Genomic DNA, 21,338 nt, shown 5'->3' with positions numbered 1-21,338 from the left:
GAACGCTTGCTTCAGGGTTTAAAAATAAAGCCTTAGAGGAAATCTTCTACAAGTCTCCAGCAGAATTCTAAACAAGTGAATTGATTGAGTGATAAACAAATTAAAAAAAAAAAATCAAATGAAAAGGGCAACACCAAAAAAACCTGTCCCACCGAGCTTCAACTTTTAAGTTGTAACAATGCACAGAAGACACACAATTAGTAACAGTAGCTGGAAACTTTATTTCAACCTTTAATTATTAAACTTAGATTCTTAATTTTTGTCTAAAATTACAAAAATTGTCACATTTATTTTGAATGATCAAAGCATCAAGAGGGCACAAATACATCGTCACACCTTGTGCAGAGGTAGCAGGTCTTAAATATGACAGGTGCATTCATCATTGGTGTTTGAGTTGATTTAATATTTGTGAGAAAAGTGCACTCATTATCGACAGGTATGAACATAAACAGGACTGACTATATCTGCACTCCCACAGCTCATATTTTCTTCTTCTCTCACTTTTTACTCCACCTGTATTAACCTGAAGACAAATCCTTACTTTCATAGTGTTTTATTCAACCTTCCAGATGGCAATTTTCCCTTCACGGCATGCCGAGCCGCTCAGGACGTAACGATCCTCAGCAGAGCAGAGGCTTTGGATCTTGTCAGAATGAGCCTGCATCACCTTTGACACCATGAGGCTTTCAGGGTCCACCACCACCACTTGGCTCCTCTGACTCCCAACAACACTCCGCCCACAGCAGCCCAACCAAATCTGAGAAATGTGAGAGGAAGGTTTGGAAAGTTAGAATTGATGTGTCAAAAGGAAACTAACATTTTTCCAGATGTGATTTCACCTGGCTCACCTGGTCCTTGACTCGTAACATACAGGTGACTCCTGCACTGATCGGCAGAGAAACTCTCGACAATGGCTGCTTGAGGTCGTTTGTGTTCCAAAGACAGAGCTCAGATGAATCTGCACAGCCTGTCCACAGCTGCCCTCTCTGCAACAAGCGTAACACATGAGAACTCCTTCATTCCAAGTGCAAAAACACTGCACAAGAATAAAGGTTGCTGAATTTTCACAATTCTCTTTGTAAAAAAAAATTAAAACATTCTGTTCATTTATTTACAGGCCTTAATTTGGGGGGAATTTTTCAGTGGTGATTTTTTTCATTTCAGACTATAGTAATTTGGTCATATACAGTAGCTGTATGTAACTGCATGTGATGTCAAATGTTGTTATTCATCATTTGCTTGAAATTGCTTAAATACATTTTTCCAAATTATGAAGATTTAAAAGAAAAAACAAACAGAAAAAGAAACTGCACTTCAAATTGAGCGACAAGATTCTTTCAAATTGTACAAAGATTGACACATTAAGCATTGCAGGTACAGAATAACTGGTCTCAGCTAGCATCATGTAAAACAAGATTTTTTTTTTTAAGATTTAAGATTTTTTCATTAACACTTCAAATAGAACCAAGGGCTGACGTTCTAAAACAGAAATGGACTAGACTAGTTGATTATCAACAGAATAATCACCTCTGGTATAACCACGAAGCTGCTGAAGCTACTGACGGTGCTCTGTGGGCCACTGGGAAATTCAACTCTTTTCTGTGTTGTCCCATTCTTTTTCAGTTCCACAATGCTGTCTCCACAGTCTGCATTTACAGATCATATACGTACATATACATATACATATACATATACATATACATATAGACCCCTGTGTGACAGGGTCTGTTCATACTTAGAAATAAAAAAGGATGTTGGTTTATTCAGGGTGTTTGTTTTAAGGATATTCGCTAAGATATAGAATGTGTCCCAATACCCACACTTGTGCTCCTCGAGTGCGAGTGCATAGGGTGTTCCAATTGTATAGAGTGTGCTTTAGCTCCGCCCACTATGTGCCCTTCACACCTGTGTGAAGCGTGCATGCAAGCGGACTTTGATGAAAGGAATTTCCCATAAGTCTTTTTGCTGTGGGATGTTCCAGTTTAAAAAAAGAAATTGATAGCGAACAAACTCACAGTAAATCCCGTTGGCAGCAAAAATGGCAAAAAAAAAAAAAAAAGGAAAAAAAAAAAGTATTTTCAAGTGTAAATAAGGTATCAATTATTTCATTTCTGTAATATGTATTATATTAAAATATTTTTTTTTAGGGCTTTGGTACATGTAGTTATGTTCTGTACATTTCCCCAAATCCTTGTAATAGTGAAAATATAAAACACATGAAATGGCTGATTCGGTAACTGTCAATCGTGACAGTAACCGTCACGATTGATGACGTCCTGACTCAGGTGGATGACGGAACTGCAAACTGTCCCAATTCTACCCTTTCAGCACATTTGTTCCCTTACACGCTTTACATCCAAAGTGCACTTAAACCAAGTGCGCCCTTTGTGGGAGTCTGTAGGGCGTAGTGTGGGTATTGGGACGCAGCTATGGACTGCATTTGTAGTAGTGACAAGAAAGCAACCTTGAGGGACAGCATACTGACTACAGGTCTTTACAGTAAAAAAAAAAAAAAAAAAAAGAGTATGATTATGAAAGCAGAGTACAGTGTCTACTTACGGCACCACAAAAAGCCGTTTTGGATTTGTAAGGACAAGAGACTATCACATCTGAGGCTGAACTGACGCTTCACGGTGAGACTGGATGAGTCCCATTGCAGGATGGTCCCATCGTAGCTGCAGGAAAACACCTGCTGACTGAAAGAATGGAAAAAAACACTTCACATGTTATAGATTTCTCGGGTCAAATGACTCGATTTTCTTTCTAATGCAGAAACTATTCTTTGGCTCACCTGCTGTGTTGGTCATCAGTGTCCACAACCAGCCCGGTCACCTCATGTCGGTGGTCAGTCAGCTGTTTGTTGCAGAACATGCTGTTTGTGTCGATGATATAGATTATAGAGTCCTGAGAACCAATCCAGACCTGCTTCTGGATCAATCCCATCATGCAGTTCTGCACACAAGGTGGATGGGCTTAATTCTATCACACAGCACACTCAACATTATCAAGCTCACCTGTTTAAATGTCTGTAAATACACAATAATAGATGAATGATCAGATTTTTAACACGTTTTATTTAACTGATCAATAAAACATGCAACATAAATATCTACAGTTCAGCCTTGCATGAAGCCATGGCTGCAGCTTTGTAGTTTGGATCACAGGGTTACAACAGGGCTGAATTCTACAGGGTTGTGGTCAATTACATTGTGAAATTGCAATTACGTCTTCAATTAGCACTATTCAATTACAACTCAATTACAATTACACTGACCGCCATTTTTTCCAATTACGATTACAATTACAATTATTTTTTCCCCATGAAAGTCAATTACGGTACAATCATGTTCTCAATTACTAAAGTTCAAATTCAATTAATCACAATTACTGAGCCTTTAATAAATAAACCCATAAAATATAACTTTCCTCTTGTGTTAGCTTTTTGTTAGCATCTCTTATGATAACAGATCGGTTTTGACTCATGTCCTAAATCAGCTGTAAAATACACTAAACAAAATTATCTATCATCAAATTTGTTTCTCATCTCTTGGTCACCTTGCTCGGCTTCTTAATCAATGAAAATATTGGTATTAATATTTTTTGGTGTGGGCGTCTGAGCCTTTTTTCTGTGACTATATCCCTAGATTTATATAGTATGATTATTAAATGGTAAAATGATCCTCAAGAGAACTGACAGGTAAACTTGATATGCATTATAATATTTCTATATTTGTTAACTACATACTGCATGTGTAAGCCAAAGAGCTGTAACATGTTCTCCAGGTTTGTGTTCAATTACAGTGTAAATTACAGTATTTTATAGAATTACAATTACAAAGTAAATTATCTGAACTCAATTACAATTCCGTTATGATTACAACAGCAAAATATTTCTTTTAATTACAATTACAATTATAATTACATCATAATTGCAATTAAATACCAATTTTGCAATTACAATTATAATTGACCCCAACCCCAGTGGGAGAATTAAACAACACTTTGATACATGGTTGGATAATTAGTGCAGAGGTTGTTGATAGAGTCTACTCCAAGGTGATGATGTAATAACTCAAAGTGGAGTGTTAATAATCAATACACAAAGCTATTAACTGATTTAGAATTCACTTACAAAGCCAATTAAAAGAAAACATTATCCTGAACGGAACAAAGCGCAGCTCGTCTTTCTCTCACCACTTGTGCATCTCCGACCTGGATGCGATGCTGCAACATTGACCAGCTAGCTGCATCATACACAACCACCCGGCCCCGGCCGAGGGCCACCCACAGCTTTGGGTTAGTGTCCCCTTTAGAGTCATTGTTACTCAACTGACCTGAAAAGAAGGAAAGTGAGTGAGAGTGAGTGAGTTTCACCAACTTTATAGGATAATAGGGAATGTGAGTAGGGGTTATGGCGCTCTGACCCGTACCTGGTGTGTAAAGCAGGGCATGCACTGTTTCTGGTTCAGGCAGCTCCTGGGAAGGGTTGATCCTGTGCTTTAGTGTATTTGGCACAATCATCAGCACTAGTCAGATACAAAGATCATGGAGGAATAAATTGAGTTCAGTCAGGATCACCTAAAGCTGATATCCGGAGTTTCTGAGAAATCTATGTTTATGTATGATTTTTTTTAAATGCAAAATAATGCCTAATTAGTCTACTGCCGGTGGTCATTCATATACATTAATGTGTTTAAGTCCCTCCTTCGTCCTATAGACCCCTATACAAATGGAAACGATCGCAGATTTGGTAGGAAGGCTCTTCCAGCAGCTGCGTGGAAAACCGAAGCAAAAGGAGCTCCGATTTGCATGTCCATGAGCTACATGGAGAGGCATAAGCAGAGAGAGCGGTCAGTATGACCCCCTGGAACTGAAGTACAGACGTTGGATGGCAACAAAAGACAGTGTTTAATTAGACAGAAGAGAAGGAGCTAGGGTGATTTTAAACAAATCAGTCAGATTTGTTTAAAATTACATTTGATCAAAAAGGAAAGTATATCCATTGTGTCAGCTCTTACTTTCATGCTGAAATTCGTCAAAATAAGCCAACTTGGAGGCTGCAGAGATAGACTTCTGAGTGTGCACGCAGCCCACAACAGCATCCATTAGCAGGGCGTTGGTCAGAGCCTGAGTCATGTACTGAGGATCCTACAGGAAGTGAAACATCAAACCACCAACAACAGTACAGGATCATGTATCGAGTCCCTTGAATAGACTTTGCTCTACCTTGTGTTGGTCGGCCATCCTGCGTCCAGCCCACATTTCTTTTACCATCAGGCACCAGAGTTCAGCCTCAGCCTTCAGGTTGGCTTCAAACAGCTCAAGTGGACCAGATGTCTGTATACGAAGGGAGGGAATCCGAACGAGGAGAAACGGCGATGATGCAGTTCTCACTTCCTGCACAGAGGAGAGAAGCCGTTAATACAATTACACATGCAGGAAACACAGCTGAAAACATTCCTACCTGTATGTTTCTGAACTTGGTGATTTCAAGGAAGCTCGCTCGTCCCTCGGTGAGCAAAAACAAGCGTTTCTGCGTCATGGCGAGTTTTCCTACACCGTGAGAGGTCTTGACACAACAGGACAGCTTGTAAACACATTCGCTGCCATCCAGGTGCTCAATGACCTCAGAAGGAAGGTAAACATCTTGTGCTGTGGATTCGGTTTCCTTCCAATATGTGTAGAAGTCTCTGAAAAGGTCAGGACTTACTCGCTTTGGTTGGTCTAAGGCAAAAGAGGAGATTTGTATGTGGATAACGAAGAGAAAAGCGATGATAACAGAAATACAAACACACATAGGGTTCAAATGATGTCATAGCAGCAGAGGTGACAAGTAACAAAGTGCAGATACTTTACTGAACTTAAGTTGTTTTTTTTGGGTATCTGTACTTTATTTGAGTATATCTTTTTTTGTCGACTTTTTACTTTTACTCCTTACTTTTAATAACAAATACCTCTACTTTCTACCAGGGATCCAACAGCTTTAGTCAAATTAAATTCAAGACTTTTTAAGACTTTCTAGTGTCATTTGAAATTAAATGTAAGACCAACTTCACAGTAAACCTAAATGAGGAAAAAAAAATGCCACTCAATTACATAGGGTTAGGGTAAGGTTATTTTTTTTTTCTAGTGTTTTTTCCAGTTGCACATCTGCAACTGGAAAAAACACTGCAACTGGCAGCCCCCAAAGTAAACACACAAAATGACAGTATAATACACAAAAAACAGACAAGTAATCAAAATAACTCCAAAAACACAAGATGACTTCAAAAATAGCCATAAAACAACAAAAATACAAAAAATAAAAATCATTGAGAAAAGCCATTAAGAAAAATCTTTGTTGAACAGGCAATTTTCATTAAATACATCATTTCCCATGTTGTTTACGAATGTTACCATTTATTTTGAAATGTGACACTAATTACAATCCTTAAATCATACTTGTGTTGTGTTAAAATGTAAGACTTTTGAAACATTGATTTAAGACATTTTAATGACAATTAAGGCCTTATTTTTAGATTCATGAATTTATCGCCTTTTAACACTTTTTAAGGATCGGCGGCAGGAACCCTACCTACTCCTTACATTTTCAAAATGAACTTGTTACTTTTACGACCTTTGAAGATGACGTCACAACGTAAAAAGACGCAAATTAACAACTGCGGAGACATTTTATTTACATGTTATGTAAAATAAGTGCTAAATTCTCCAGGTGTTCATAAAGGGGTAACAGATTTAATTCATTTCCATGTACCAGTATTCTACAAGTTCTTAAAAATGTTAAAATCAAAGCTGCAGTGGGTTTTATTGAGCATTTGGACTTTTTTTTCTTGACATATTTTATTTACAAATGTTATTATGAGTGCTAAATTCTCCAGATGTTCAAAGGTAACAGATTTAACTTGTTTCCATGTACCAGTATTCTACAAGTTCTTAAAAGAATAAAAGATATGGAATTTGCTTGTTTAATACCCGTCTTATTATTGAAGGGACATTTGTTTTACTTTTTACTTAAGTACATTTATTAGCATTTACTTTTACTCAAGTAAGGGAGCAACTTCAATAATTTTACTTTTACCAGAGTCCTTTTTTATTAAAGTATCTATACTTTTACTTGAGTATTGAAGACTAGTACTTTAGCCACCTCTGCACAGCAGTATGTAGGTCATCATGTGTTTCTAGAGGAATGTCTAATTTAACACACATCTGCAAGGAAACTAAAGCAAATGTCACACCAACATGATCATTGATTCAGGTTGTTTATGTCTAAGAAGTAAATATACAGTATATCCAGCAGTGCTTTCATTTCTATCACACACTAACTGCATTTATCTAGTATTTCTCTTAGAGAAACCACAGCTCGTAGTCAATAACTGATGTACACCTCAGAGTTAATGTTCTATTTTCTATTTTCTCTGGAATTAATGATAGTTCTTTTCACATTAACAGTTAGATGACATATTTTGTTACGTATAGGCAGAGGTAAAAGTAACGGATTACAAGTACTCACGCTACTGATATCGGTTGCTTTTATGAGTACTATTTCTAAATCAGTAATGTTACTTGTACTTAAGTACGCTTTAAAAGAAGCAATTTGTTACATTTCTACACCCAACGTTTACTTAGCAAATCTTTATTTTTTTAGTTTTAAAATGATCAACAGACATTGTGAAACTACCAGACAACAATCAAATGCATCACAACATAGCCGACCAATCAGATTAAACGTAAAACATCAGTTTTAGAGTTCATACAGTAGATGTATCTATACTTATAGCCTGAGAATTATTTTATTTTTGAATTGAATTCATTGGTGTTGTTTTATTGAAAAAAATAATTTTAGATTTCGACAAACCTTTGATTTTATACAGATGCCTTTGTGGAAATTAAATTAAGTTCCAATTGTGGTAGATTTAATCTCTTCTTTTTGTAGTTTATATGTTTACTGTATGCATGGAAAATTGTGGCAAGATGTATTACCAAAAATAAACGTGGGGGGGTGAGCACTATTTAATTTGAGCTACTTTTTACTTTAGTATTTTATGTATGACTTACTTGTACTTGAGTAGAATATATCAGCACTCTTTACATCTTTGCTTATAGGCAAGTAGAAACAATCAAAAAAAACTACAGAAAAAAAACACTGAATACATTTTTAAACATGACAGTGGAAAACCTTGTTTTATAATAAAAATGTCTTTTATACCTCAACGTTCCAGACTTTACTAACCATCAGAAAGTGCATCAAACAAGCGATGTATAGTCACCACATCTTTCACGATCCCCCATTCTTGAATGCAACGCACAAACTCGTCCTTATCCAAACGCTTGCATGGAAGTTTGAATTTTTTGACAACGTTGTCCTGCTCCACCAAAGGCTTCTCATTATCTGTCTTTACCTGATGATGGAGAATAAACACTGTAATCAAGATTTGTTTTTTGCAAGGTATCACACATGGACAACAGTGTCCAAGGCAAACTGACGCTGAAGAGAAGTCTCTTAAGTTCCGGACGCTTCTGTGCTTGCTGTCTCTCTTCGTTCTTTAGCGAGTCCACGAGACAGGAGACCAGCTGAGTAGGGAAGATGGTGGTGTCGGATTTACAGAGGCTCTGAAAATCACTCAGAGCATCGAGCCGTCTGGAGCACAACGTGTTGATCAAACCACGCAAGTAGTAGAATCTGAGAAGGGGAATACTTTAGTATGACTTTTTTTCTGATCCTGATACATTTTTGTTTTTAATGTGAAAGTCCAGTTATCAATGTCAAACAAAGTTGTTTTAAGAAATTGAAAAAGAATACAAAAAACACAATACCTGGCCAGAAGTGCAGAGTTTTCATTTTGAGCAGAGAAAACAGCTTTACCGAGCTGCTGGATGAGCTCAAAATAATATGCTTGCACAGAAAGGAAAGTATGAAACGCTGGAAAGTCTGGAAGCTTGAACACCTTCACAGGTTTTGGAGGAACTATCAGTGCTGGGGGTAAAAAAGAGAGGAAGAAAGACATGAAATGTCAAGCAGAGAATCATTCAGTCATCCTGTGTTATTACCAGGAACAGGGATGTGTTGGGTTGGCATTGTGCATCTTCTAGCACTGATAGCATGTGCATCTCCCAAGTTTGGAAGGCTCATCCCCAGTCTCTTGCTCAGCTTGTTTTCTGGAATGGAGCTCTTTTCCCTGGCCTGGAACTCCTGCATGGTGGGCCTCCGTGCGCCTTCAACCATCGTCCTCGTTCTAAATCATGGACAAAAGAAAGCAAGTTGTAAAATTTAGAGAGAAACACAAAAATGTATCCTCGTCTGAAACAAACAAAGCAGTTTGTCAGCAAAGAACATGATTTCACAAAGGCTGAAATTAATTTCTAACATACGTGCATACATTAATCTCATAATCACATGACAGTGTCCCATGCAAAGTCATTTTGCACAAACTGGAACTAACTGTAAACTCCATTTGTAAAGCCATCATGTAAATGTGTATATGACTTCTTATTGTAATATTATTATTATTATTAATAATAATAATAATAATAATAATAATAATAATAATAATAATAATAATAATAATAATAATAATAATAATAATAATAATAATAATTCATATTCTTAAAGCTTGACTAATCTTTGTATTTTTGAACTGGTTTTACTTGGTTTTCTTTCTATTCCTTCATTTTTCATCTTATTGTGGCTGTGTAGCCATGCATGAGAAAAAGAAATGCTTTTAAACTTTGGATCTTTAAATTGTTCAAGGTCAGCACAGTGACTGACTGATGAGCAGTTGAATCTTGCTTTTCACACAAAATCAAGCAGAGATAGACCTGATAATGCAAAACACGTAACACGGTCCGGGGGGGGCAGGCTCCGTATTGGAAGGCGATGGTAGTAAAGTGACAAAAAATCAATAACAGCTGGCAAAAAATGGTTCAAAAGTGGTAAAAACATGGTGAGAAAAGAGTGAAAAGTGACTAAAATGGGCGTAAAGTAGTCGAGTGGCAAAAAACTGTAAACATATGGTATGTAATGGGAAGTAGCTTAAATGAGCAAAATGTGGCAAACAATAGTGAAAAAGGGCAACAAAAACAACAAAAAGAGGCAAATTGTGGGAGAAAAGAAGCAAAGAGTGTTTATTGGAAAGGTAACTATTTGGATGAAAAGCGGCAAAAAATGGTTAAAGAAAGGACAAAAATTGACTAAAAGTGTCAAAAGAACTTGCAGAAATGGACAAAAAAAACAGGAAAAAAGGGATATTTATTGGCAAAATGAAACTCTGAAAAACATGTCAAAATTTTTGAAAAGGGGGCAAAAATGGGACAAAGGAAGTAGCAAAATGGCCAAAGAAAAATAGGTAAAAAGGGACCGAAAATGCCAGGGCTGAATTTTTGCTCCAGTCCACCCCTGTAGCTGTATAGATATAGATTGTTGATAACGTTTCAATATCTGATTTTCATGCTTAGTTTTGAGATTGTTCTTTACATACGTGTGTATTTCAGAACGAGTGCTCAGCTCCATTCGAGCAAACGCATCCATTTTTTGGTTTAGTCGATCTTTCAGGAAAGAGTGGAAGGTGTGTGTCTCTAAAACCTGCAACACAAACAAGAGCATCTCATCCTTTCCATGACCAAGAACCTGCCCTAATGGCCAGCTTTATGCTCATCAAACTCATACCTTTTTATAAAACAATTGATCAGATGGCTCTCTGGATTTCAAGAACTCATCGCTGTGAAACACTCTATGTTCATAGTTTAGATGACTGCTCACATCCCTGGTGAATGTTAAACACATTCAGACAAAAACACGCAAATAAAACAGCATTAACGTGGCTTTGTTGGTCTGTAGTGGAATATTAACACATAATATATTACCTGAAAATATTGACGATCAATTCTAGAGTAATAATTTGAATATTGTGATGGAGGTTTAGTTTCCAGACTCGTCTCTGCTCTCGCTGCTCATTGATGTCAGTGCAGCTCGCTTGGTGGCACTGACTCACGTCAAAATGCAGCTGCAGGGACTGGCACCTGCAGGAGTACATGCAAATACTGTAAATACAAATGACGCTTTCATAGTTTCAATGAACATTGATCTCTTGACTCTGTCAACACTGATAAATAAATACCTCTGAATAAAACAGCGTGCAGCAGCAGGAGGAATGTCAGGTGTGTCAACAGTATCGGATAAAGAAGTGGAGACAGTTCCATTATCAATGTTAACCATGATCAGATCATCAGTTTCCTGAAATAACAGTAAAAAAAGAACAAGAACAATACAACCACGTAGAAACATTATAATGAGCCATTAAATTAAATTAATATAAAATTAAATTAAATTAAATTTAAAAAGCAGAATAAAATACATAAATAAATAAATAAAATTTTGAAAAACTTTCCACACTTTGTCTCTTTTAGGACGACAGTGCCCAACATTTATTATGAAATGTCTAATTAAGTGAACAATGCAAAAATAAATGTTTATTTAAATCCATGTTTACTTACAGCAGCAACCTCTGCATAATGGCTAAGATGGCAGCCCATAATAAAAGCAGTAGGGGCCATTAAAAAGTCCAGCATCCCTCTGGCCAGAACAGGAACATATGGCTGCTGCCATGAAAGAGGCTGCAAATAGCATCAAAGAAACACGTTTCTATATCCAAGAGAAAAAAACTGAATAAACTGATTAACAGTAGTATGTGAGAGATGGATGAAATATTTTTAGGTGATTTATAAAAGCAATAATAATAAATAAAGAAAGAAAATTCAGATAAATGTAAAAAAAAAAACAGACAAACCTTCCTGACTTTAAACTGACCTGCAGAAAAAATAAGAAACTCTCAGATACCAGTGTGAGTGTGGACCAGTCAGCAGAGAAAAACACAACTCGCTGTTCCTGCAGAAGACAAGAAAGCACCTACAGAGGAGGAGAGAGGTTTTCATTTTATTTAACTTTTTTCTGAATCTCTGTTGGTTTAACAAACACAAAAGCTGTGCGTGTGCGTGCCACCTGTAGCAGTTGCTGTGGTCTGAAGCAAAGAAAAGGCAGATGTAGATCAAAATCTACAGCTGGGCTGTGCTTATCCTCTCTGGAGGGCAATGTGATGTTAAGGGGATGTAAATTAAACATCTGGAAAAACGGCACAAAACAACATCAATCTAAAATTCTCTTTTGAGCAACAGAAATAACTTCTATATCTTAAAATTATTAAAAGAAATATACACACACACACCAAATGTAGTTGTCCAGGAGGTGGAACAGGAACAAGGGTCAGCTTGGCTGCAAACGCCTTTACTTTCTCCTCCAAGTCTGAGTGTCGACAAGTTCTCAGCTGGATCAAAAGACTTGCAGATAAACAGGAAGAGTTAGAGTTGAGCTTTTATTTATTCAGACAAGGTTTTTCAGGATTTTTTTTTTTTAATCTCCTGACATGTTTCGACTGTCAACATCCAAGATTCGTCAGAGGAGTTCTGCTGATCGCCTTTCATGGTTCCTTTGAAGTTTCACTTGACTTCCATGTAATACAGCGAGATTCATTTTGTCTTCTTTTTAAAAAAATCCTGAAAAACCTTGGCTGAATAAACAAAACCTCAACTTAACATACTGTTCAAAAAGAAAACAAAATTAATGACATGGAAGTCAAGTGAAACTTCAAAGGAACCATCAAAGGCCATCAGCAGAACTTCTCTGATGAAGACTAACAGTTGACAGTCGAAACATGTCAGGAAATGAAAATTTCCTGAAAAACCTTGTCTGAATAAACAGAACCTTAATTTAACATAATGTTCAATAACAATAAATGAATCTCGCTGGAACTACAGGAAGAGTTAGAGTGACTAAAGTATAAAGGTTAAACATTACTTTCATAATTTCTAGGTTGTTTTGGCCAAATTCACTTTTATAGATAATTTAATAATTAAATGCGTGTTACAAGTAGTATTTCTTATTTTACTGCCAAACGCTGTTCAACACACGTCACTCACCATGACAGGCAGTCTTTCAGTACATTGAAGTACGGATACTTGGAAATGACACAGAAACTGTAGGCGGAGAAAAGTTTAGCGAGGTGGGAGGATTCAGCACCTTTCTTATAGAAAGAGGTCCATTCCTGTGAAAAGACACAATCCAAAAACAATTTAGTTTGAAAGTACAGCTTTTACAGGATAGATTGTTGGATTTTTTTGTGTGTGGGTTGGTAAACTTTGGGCCACAGAGACATGTGGAGGTGGTGAATCTTGTGGGTTTTCAGGGAAAGAGCTGACGAAGTCTGACAAAACTGATTTTCTAATATGTGTGCGTGTTCAAGGTTGTCCGAGGTGTACATTGCACCGGACTCAGCTGACACTGACACTGTTTAATACTTTAAAAGCCTACATTTTAATTATGTTGACGTCATCAAAGTAGAATCATGGTAGTAAAGCATGGTGAGGATTTTATGTACTTTGTACCCAGATGGGCCGGTAACACTGCATTACAACTCCATGGCTCTTGTTACCAAAGACATCTGTAAAAACCAGGAAATGAAACTGCTCCTCCTTGCGTTCAGTGGTTACTAACAGGCCGCCTGATCAGAAACACACAAATATTACCATTAGTTCCGTGTTATTATCACAACAAACAGAGGAGATCTTTGGAAGTGAAGTCAAAAATCACAAATTTGTTCTGTTTGTGTAATAAACAGATCAAATTTACCAGGGAAGCAGAGCTGTGGTAAAGCCATGAGGTCGATATCTTTTGGCACGCTAATATTTTCACTTTCTGTTCCCTCTGCCTCATCCTCTCCTGCAAAAATACATACAGGATGACATTATGCTGTCATTATTATGACAAGACACCTGTAATGAGTATGAATAAGGTGTCATAAAGGCTGGAATCAAGTGTTAAGCGTTGTTCGCTAAATTAGGACACCTTTGGAGCTATGTTGGCATTTTTTTGGGTTAGGGTACAGATGGAGAGAGAGAGAGAGAAAGAGAGAGAGAGAGAGAGAGAGAGAGAGGAAAATTAACAAATGGAAGCATTAAAAATATGGGGTTTAATGTTTATTTTTTGTTAAAAAATGATAATCACACTGAATATTACCAGCAACTCACAAAACAACAAAATGCACAAAATGACAACAAAGACACTCTAAATGAGAGAAAAATACAAAAGATCACTACAAAATACACAAAAATAACAGAAACATACAAAACGACACCAAAAACACACACTCTGAGAAATAATAATTCAAATAATACTAACACACAAAAATGACAACAAAAACAAACAATATAAGAGAAAAATAAACTGAATAATAAAAATAACAGACAACAAACAATAAAATACACAAAAACCCACAAAATGATAATAGAAATGATCTTGATTAGAACATGGACTAAAAATATAAGCGTCAGTCTTGGTCCCACATCAGGAGGGAAATAACCAGAAATGATAAAAACTATACAAATTAATCTATTCAGGAGGCATTAAATACTGTTTCTTTAAAATGTGTATTATCACTCATTCATTCCATCATTATGCTCTATAGTTGTTTTTCACAGAATTCTGAGCAAAATGTAGTCATTCAATCATATATAATTTCATTGTGGAGCTAGGCTTCAAAATCTGATTCCAATTTCTGTATTCAGGATTTAATGGGCGGGTCAGAAATCAGGGCTGAGTTACGTAACGGAGCCCTCATTAGCATAAACCCGACCCTGCTGCTGAAGCACACCAAACTTCTGCGGGCTCCAGTGGGTGCAATTTGCTCCCTTATTAAAAAAACAAACCACATATTCAGACTCGAGGGAATAAAACGCATCCTCTGGTGCCACATTTTCCATGACATGAGCGCGTTTATACACCGCGATTTTGTTTTTTGCCTCTAGCGGGCACATATTCAGATGGAGAAGACCTATTTGCTGACACCTTGTTTGGCCTGATTCGAGCATTTTTGAATTTTTTTTTGGTCTTTCACAATGCTCTCTCCCATAGGGTCAGGGTTAATACACGGAGGCGGTGCCTTCCTTCCCACGCGTGGGCGTGGTTCCGGCACCGCTAAGTGCGCTAACTGACACACCCCCAGTGTTTAAGAGCAGAAAGAAGTGCTTGTTTTAACATGATTTTGAGACCAAATTTTATAAACTTAGTGATTTTTTTCATCTTTCAAATTTGGCTCAGTGGTCAATGACACATGTTTCTGTGGTGTGATACACTCATAGCACAAATGTATTTCTGCTTTACACGAACTTTAATGACAGCCTTCATGACACCTTATTCATGCTAATGACAGGTCACGTCATTAAAATGACAGCGAGATGTCAGCCTTACGTCTAAAACTCCAAATAAAGAGTGACCAATGGTAAATTGTAAAAACAAACAAAAAAGAAACAAGAAAAAATTATGAAAAATGTACTCCTTTTACTTAATTCCAGGAACTTCCAAGCTTTGATGTGCTGAGGTTAGTATGAAAGACGGTGTCAAAAAAATAAAATAATAATATTTAAATGTGCTTTTCAAGAGACTCAAGGAAACTTTACAGGTTAAAAACCACAACAGCAAATACAGTGATTAAAACAAAGAAACATAAATCAGAAAAAAGAAAGAATATCAGTAAAGAAAAGGTATGATAACAGCCTGTATGAGTGGGTGGTTAAATGTTAAAGGATGAGTTAAACAGGTGAGTTTTGAGAAGTGATCTGAAAGATGGGAGGTGGGTGTTGTGTATGATGGACCTTGACTGGAAGTCGTGGCCGCTGGGAGCCGTTGTCTCCTTCTTCTGCGGATGGAGCGCGCTTTCTTCCCATGTGACCTGAGTTGGTCCCATTCAGATTGTGGTTTGCTGACAAAGGGAGGCTCCAGGACATGAAGCACCTCTGGTTCCAACAACAGATGCTCCTGAGTTCCAGTGCTTTTAAAGGCCTTCAGAAACAGACACAGTGCCAGGATTATCAGGGTCAAAGGAGTGGAATCTTAGCTCCTATTTTCTTGGTTTGACAAATACAGATTTTTTCCCACATATCATTGATGGCCACTTTTAAGCTTATCTATAATATTTAGAGGGTCACATTTATTCCGAACGAAAACAAGATCAAATATTAAATATGAGGGAAGTCCCAATTCAACTTTTTCACTTCCGATACGATACCGATATTGCACCTTTGCCAATTGGCTGTTACCGATATTGATCCGATACAATATCAGCACGAATCATACATACTTTTATTACTTATTTTGTAGTGTGGAATGTTAGAAAAGGCTTGCTCATGTGACTCAAACAGAGAACAATAGTCAACAACAGTAGGTATGAGAAAAACTGACCCATTTATTATTAACCAATAGGTTACATACATTTTAACCTTCAACATAATATCTACAGTATTCTACAATTGAATACATATAATATAATATATAGGTCAATATATGGACTTTTTTCAAAATTGATTTTTTTTAATTTATTATTTTATTTAGCACTTTAGAGTAGCCATTAAAGGAAAAAAACATCCATTCGGATGTATGAATATACAACAAAATAAAAGGTAATAATAATAGCATGTGCATGGGAGAGGTAAAACCAATAGACTTACAAATAAAAAAAAAACCAATATAATAGGATAAGGATATAATATAATATAATAATTCATGTTAAGAGTTCTATTGGTGTATTTAATATAATTTCTAATATATGCATTTATATCATACGAGTGTTTCAATTGTCTTTCATAATCAATGTGCTTTAAAAAAAAAAAAAAAGTATATCGGCCGAATTTTTTTTTTTTTTTTTTTTTTTAAAATATGTATCTGCACCGACCTTTAAAAATCCCATATCAGTCGACCCCTAATACAATATATATTAGAAATTTTAGATGCAGTTCGATAAATTCCGATATTCGTTTTCTGGCTGATATCGGACCGATATCAGATAGCCGATATCAATATCGGATCGGGAACAATATTTGTTCAGGTTTTCATTTGGAAATTACAAATGTGCGTTAAGCTGGAACAATAAGACACATACCTGATAGACTTCCTGAAGTTTCTCTTTAGGTGCTCCGACCACCACACAGGCTTCAAGCAGAGAAGGCGGCAGATAATCAGCCATTACTGAAGCAAAACACAGCAAAATATATCAACACCTGTTAGAGAAACAAAGACAGACTAGACAGAAGGAACCACATGTCAGAGTGCTTTATAGTGATAGGAGGTGCTGGCAGTGCTGTTTTATGAAGTTCAAAGTCAGTGTGTGTGTGTGTGTGGTAGGAGATAAAGGAAAAGAAGAAAAAAACAAAAAAAAGTATATTTATACTATGGAAGCCCATTCCCGTCATTAAAGAAGAAAAGAATAAAACGAGGAAAAGTAAAACAGTAATTAAAAAAAAGTCTAAGTCATAATTATGAGATAGTATCTCATAATTATGAGATACTATCTCATAATTATATTTATATAATGGAAGCCCATTTCCATCAGTAGAAAAAAAAACACATCGCGCAATAAAAAAGTAAAATAATAATAATAAAATATATTTCCTATAATTATGACTTCGATTTTTTTTATTGTTATTTTACTTTTCCTAGTTTTGATTTTTTACTGCCGTGAATAGACTTCCATATTATACAGATGAATAATTAAAAATAAATTAAATAAAAATTTGACACCAGTATTGAACCTTACTTGACCCTGGTTTTGCTTAAACACGATCAGTTTAGATGGAAACATGTTGCACACTAAACTAAGACATGGCCATTATCATGTCAACAATGATCCCATTATTTTATCGTGATGAAAAATGTCATTCTCGTGACTGATCATATAGGATACAAATGTTCTCAGTAACAACACATTACAAATCCTAGCATAACAGTGTGAAGGATAAAACTGCTGACTGATAAAGAAGGATGGCCTTTGACAATAAACAGCAGTGCGTCAATAATTAGTAGGCTGTAAAAGACACGAAAGAAAGAAACAATTATCATTCATTTTAAAACATGCTTGAAACGTTTCAAAATGAGTTCAGCAGCATTAACTCATTGAGTGCCATTCACGTCTATAGACGAAAATTGGTTTAGTAACGTGGAGTGCCATTGTGTTTTTCGGCTGGGGTTTGCTAGGAGACGGTGTGACGAAACTCTCCAGTGAATATCTAACTTGAACCATGATGTAGTGACCAACTGGTGACATGTAGGTGGTAGCAGCGCACCGTTGGATGAGAGCTCACCCATGATGGGCAGAGCTCAGAGGGAGCGGAAAGGAGTTTACGAGACAGAAAATGGTGCTACGGGAGTTGATGCTGAAGTTCCCAGCAGCTCACACTCGACCAGAGCTTGTGTGGAACCTGAGTGGACTATTGAGAGTGTCGCGTTGATGAGAAAAAACGATCAAAAAAAAAGGGGCAAGTGGTGACACTCGGCATGTCCGGGAGGAAGAGGAAGTTGCGTGTGTGGAGAATGACGGGGGGAGAGACTTGGAGGACGGCCAAAATACAGTAAGCAAACCATTCAATTCTGACCTAGATAGCAAAATAATAATAATTTTGCCATCAAAAGCCCGGTCTCAGTGTTGTTTTTGTAGTTTTTTAAAAGGAAACCAATATTGAGGTGTCCCTAAAGCAAAAAAAATTATAATAAATAGGTTTTTTCAGAAAAAGTCGTTTTTCACAGCTTTTTGTCACAAACTGGCGATTTGTGTGAAACTTGCTTCTATTCAACTGCTGATTACAGAAGAATGAAACAAGCTCGAAACAAAAATAATATGTCATAGTACAAAATATTCTATGGGTCTTTAAAAATCAGTCAAAATGCTCTAAAACGGATGGCACTGAGGAGGTAGAAATTATGAAAATGGCTGGCACTTAATGAGCTAACAGCATGACACAGGATGCTCCTTATTATAATCATTTAGTTTTATTAGCTTCACTGCAAAGTTTGGAAGCAGAGCAGAATGAGCAACACATACAGTATATCTTCAATAATGTATTTATGTATTTATTGACACATTTTCTGCTCTGCTCTGCAGTTCAAACTAAAGGCTTTACACAGCCTAATGCTGATGCCAGTGACTCTAAGGAATGTCACCCATCAGGTTTCTACATAAAAACTGCTTTTTCCAGTACTGCTACACATTAAACAGAGGTGTAAAGAGCACTGATATATCCTACCCAGATAGCACACATACGTCTCACCGATGTCGGCCTCAGATCGTGCATCAGCATTCTACTCCTAATGTGTCATTTTCTGTGTTTTTTCCCCCAAAATTGGTGATAGCACTTATAAAATTGTAAAACTGTTTTTGTGCTGTGGCTCTTTTGGCTATGCTGCTGAAAATACATTTATGGGAACTGTCTTTCTTTATTTTGACCACACATAATAAGCTATTTAGTGGTAGTATATTGTTTTTGTTGTTGTTGTGATATTGCCATATTCCTATCAGAATTAAGTAAATACTCAACTATGGATATGGAGATATTTAAGTGACAAAATGATGCACAACTAGAACTGAATTTATTTTCCACATAAAGGCATCTGTATAAAATGAAAGGTTAATCAAAATATTTTATAAAAATAAAAAAAATAATAATTGTACAACACCAATGAATTCAGTTTAAAAAAAAAATGAAAAAAAAAAAAATGAAAATGTCAGGCTCTAAGTATAGTTACATTTATGAACTCTAAATGTACCATGTGGTATAATAGGTAGAAAGTCCAACCTGAACCGAAGAAAGTAGCTATGAATTGTTCAGAAATGGCATGACTAAGAACATATGGATGATGTTCAAAACGGAAATAAAAACATAATCACAAAAATAACAATAATAATAATAATAATAATAATTTACTCAGTAACGATTGGGTGTAGAAATGTAATGGATTACTTCACTTTTTTTTTTTTTTTTTTTTTTTTTTTAAAAACACACACTTAAGTACAAGTAAAATTACTGATTTAGAAATACACTCAAAAAAGTACAAGTACCCATAAAAGTTACTCAATTACAGCAATGTGAGTACTTGTAATCCATTACTTCCACTTAAATCCAACATTAAATCACGTCAAAAATACTGAATACAAAGAATCTAATCAGTGTTTTGAACAGATGTAAATTGCCCCATGGTGTTGCTATTTCACCATTTTTAGCAAAAACATCCCGTTTTACTGAATCTGTTCAGAAAGTGACACAAAATAACTCTGCTGTTACGGTTCCACTGGTGTCCATTTCAACTGGTGACCACGAACGCGTCACCTTTGCAGGAAGCGATGAAAAGCAGCTCAAACTGGGGATAAGAAGTTAACACTTCTAGTTCCACTGTTGGCTGACTCACAAACACTTTTCACCACAGACTTGATTACAGTAGCGGTGTCATTAGTAAAAATGGTCAGCAATTGAAATGCGACATTTTAGTTGTAACTACGGTGTTCAGTTTAAATGCATTGCTTTTGGGATGAAGTCAATCGATAGCGACATACATGTGCAAATGACTTACATTTCCTTTCATTTCACTTCACTTACTTCTGTCTCAAACTCGGTGTGCTCTCATGACGCCGTACGGACACAGCGGAGAAATGAATGAACAGCCTTCAGTCCCAACAGTTCCCATGACACCCTGCTTCCTGTTGCTTTGATGTGCCGCCTTTAATATGCTATCGCTGACCTGTTGGTCACCATTTCACTACAAATACGTCAATGACCCACGAGGCAGGGACTGCTAACCTCAGCCCCCATAAGGTGTGCTGTGGTATCTGAAGGTTTAAAGCGCAGTGGTTCTATGGAGGTAGATTTGTGTCTTTATTATTCAATCAAATAAATAAATAAATAAAAAAAATAAAATAAAAAAAAATCATTAAAAAAAGTTTATTTCAATCAAAAATAAAAATTTCTAAGAAAAAACGTGTTCTAATGCAAAAAAATAAATAAAAATCAAGACCCTGATAATTGCATTTGAACACTTGTTTTCCTGTTTTCCTCTTTGATTTAACGTGTTTATTTTTGATTGAAATAAACTTTTTTAATTGATTTTTTTTTAATTCAGCCACCCACTGACCCACCCACCCTTAACCCTCGATCACCACCTCTATGAAGACAATATTACCTGCTGCATATATATATATATATATATATATATATATATATATATATATATATATATATATATATATATATATATATATATATATATATATATATATATATATTATTATATTTATTTATCATTTATTCTTTATTTATCCTTTATTTATCCCTCATCCTTTATATTTATTATTATTATTATTATTGCTGGCTTTTTTTTTTTGTTTTGTTCCGTGCACCGACTCCCAAGTCAAATTCCTTGCGCTGTCTTAAAAACTGTACTTGGCAAATAAAACATTTCTGATTCTGAATAA

General features: G+C 36.1%; 1 protein-coding gene across 9 annotated transcripts; it reads right to left on the bottom strand.

Moving 5' to 3' along the window:
* Window positions 1-197: 197 nt before the first annotated feature.
* LOC114477775 (DENN domain-containing protein 3-like) lies at window positions 198-20,580 on the bottom strand. 9 transcript variants are annotated; one of them, XM_028470365.1, is made up of 28 exons: window positions 20,467-20,580; window positions 16,983-17,068; window positions 15,700-15,886; window positions 13,679-13,768; window positions 13,435-13,550; window positions 12,970-13,094; window positions 12,219-12,330; window positions 11,996-12,115; window positions 11,804-11,902; window positions 11,491-11,610; window positions 11,115-11,230; window positions 10,861-11,016; window positions 10,664-10,760; window positions 10,476-10,579; window positions 9,049-9,233; window positions 8,815-8,974; window positions 8,485-8,680; window positions 8,231-8,399; window positions 5,465-5,724; window positions 5,227-5,397; window positions 5,019-5,148; window positions 4,431-4,526; window positions 4,195-4,334; window positions 2,792-2,952; window positions 2,560-2,696; window positions 1,528-1,646; window positions 840-986; window positions 198-757 (listed from the first exon to the last, which is right to left on the bottom strand). In XM_028470365.1, exons 2-28 carry the CDS (start codon window positions 17,064-17,066, stop codon window positions 554-556), a joined length of 3,801 nt encoding a protein of 1,266 aa, XP_028326166.1. In that variant the 5' UTR covers window positions 17,067-17,068; window positions 20,467-20,580; the 3' UTR covers window positions 198-553. The 9 variants fall into 9 exon arrangements, 7 of the variants coding, with proteins under 7 accessions (XP_028326166.1, XP_028326168.1, XP_028326169.1 ...); XM_028470367.1 differs by having other exon boundaries at window positions 849-986; XM_028470368.1 differs by having other exon boundaries at window positions 5,019-5,139.
* Between the last annotated feature and the right edge of the window lie 758 nt (window positions 20,581-21,338).

This window comes from Gouania willdenowi, chromosome 16, assembly GCF_900634775.1.
Source record: "Gouania willdenowi chromosome 16, fGouWil2.1, whole genome shotgun sequence".
In the NCBI taxonomy this organism is placed as follows: domain Eukaryota; kingdom Metazoa; phylum Chordata; class Actinopteri; order Blenniiformes; family Gobiesocidae; genus Gouania; species Gouania willdenowi.
This window is presented reverse-complemented; position numbering and strand designations above follow the sequence as displayed.

Bases quoted from the DNA above. Each gene is read 5' to 3' on its own strand.
- LOC114477775 (XM_028470365.1), bottom strand. From the start codon at position 17,066: ATGGCTGATTATCTGCCGCCTTCTCTGCTTGAAGCCTGTGTGGTGGTC. The intron at 8,400-8,484 runs GTCAGTTTGCCT...CTCCATCATCAG, and splicing joins TTAAGAGACTTCTCTTCAGC to GTAAAGACAGATAATGAGAA. The intron at 5,149-5,226 runs GTAGAGCAAAGT...CACTTCCTGTAG, and splicing joins GGATGGCCGACCAACACAAG to GATCCTCAGTACATGACTCA.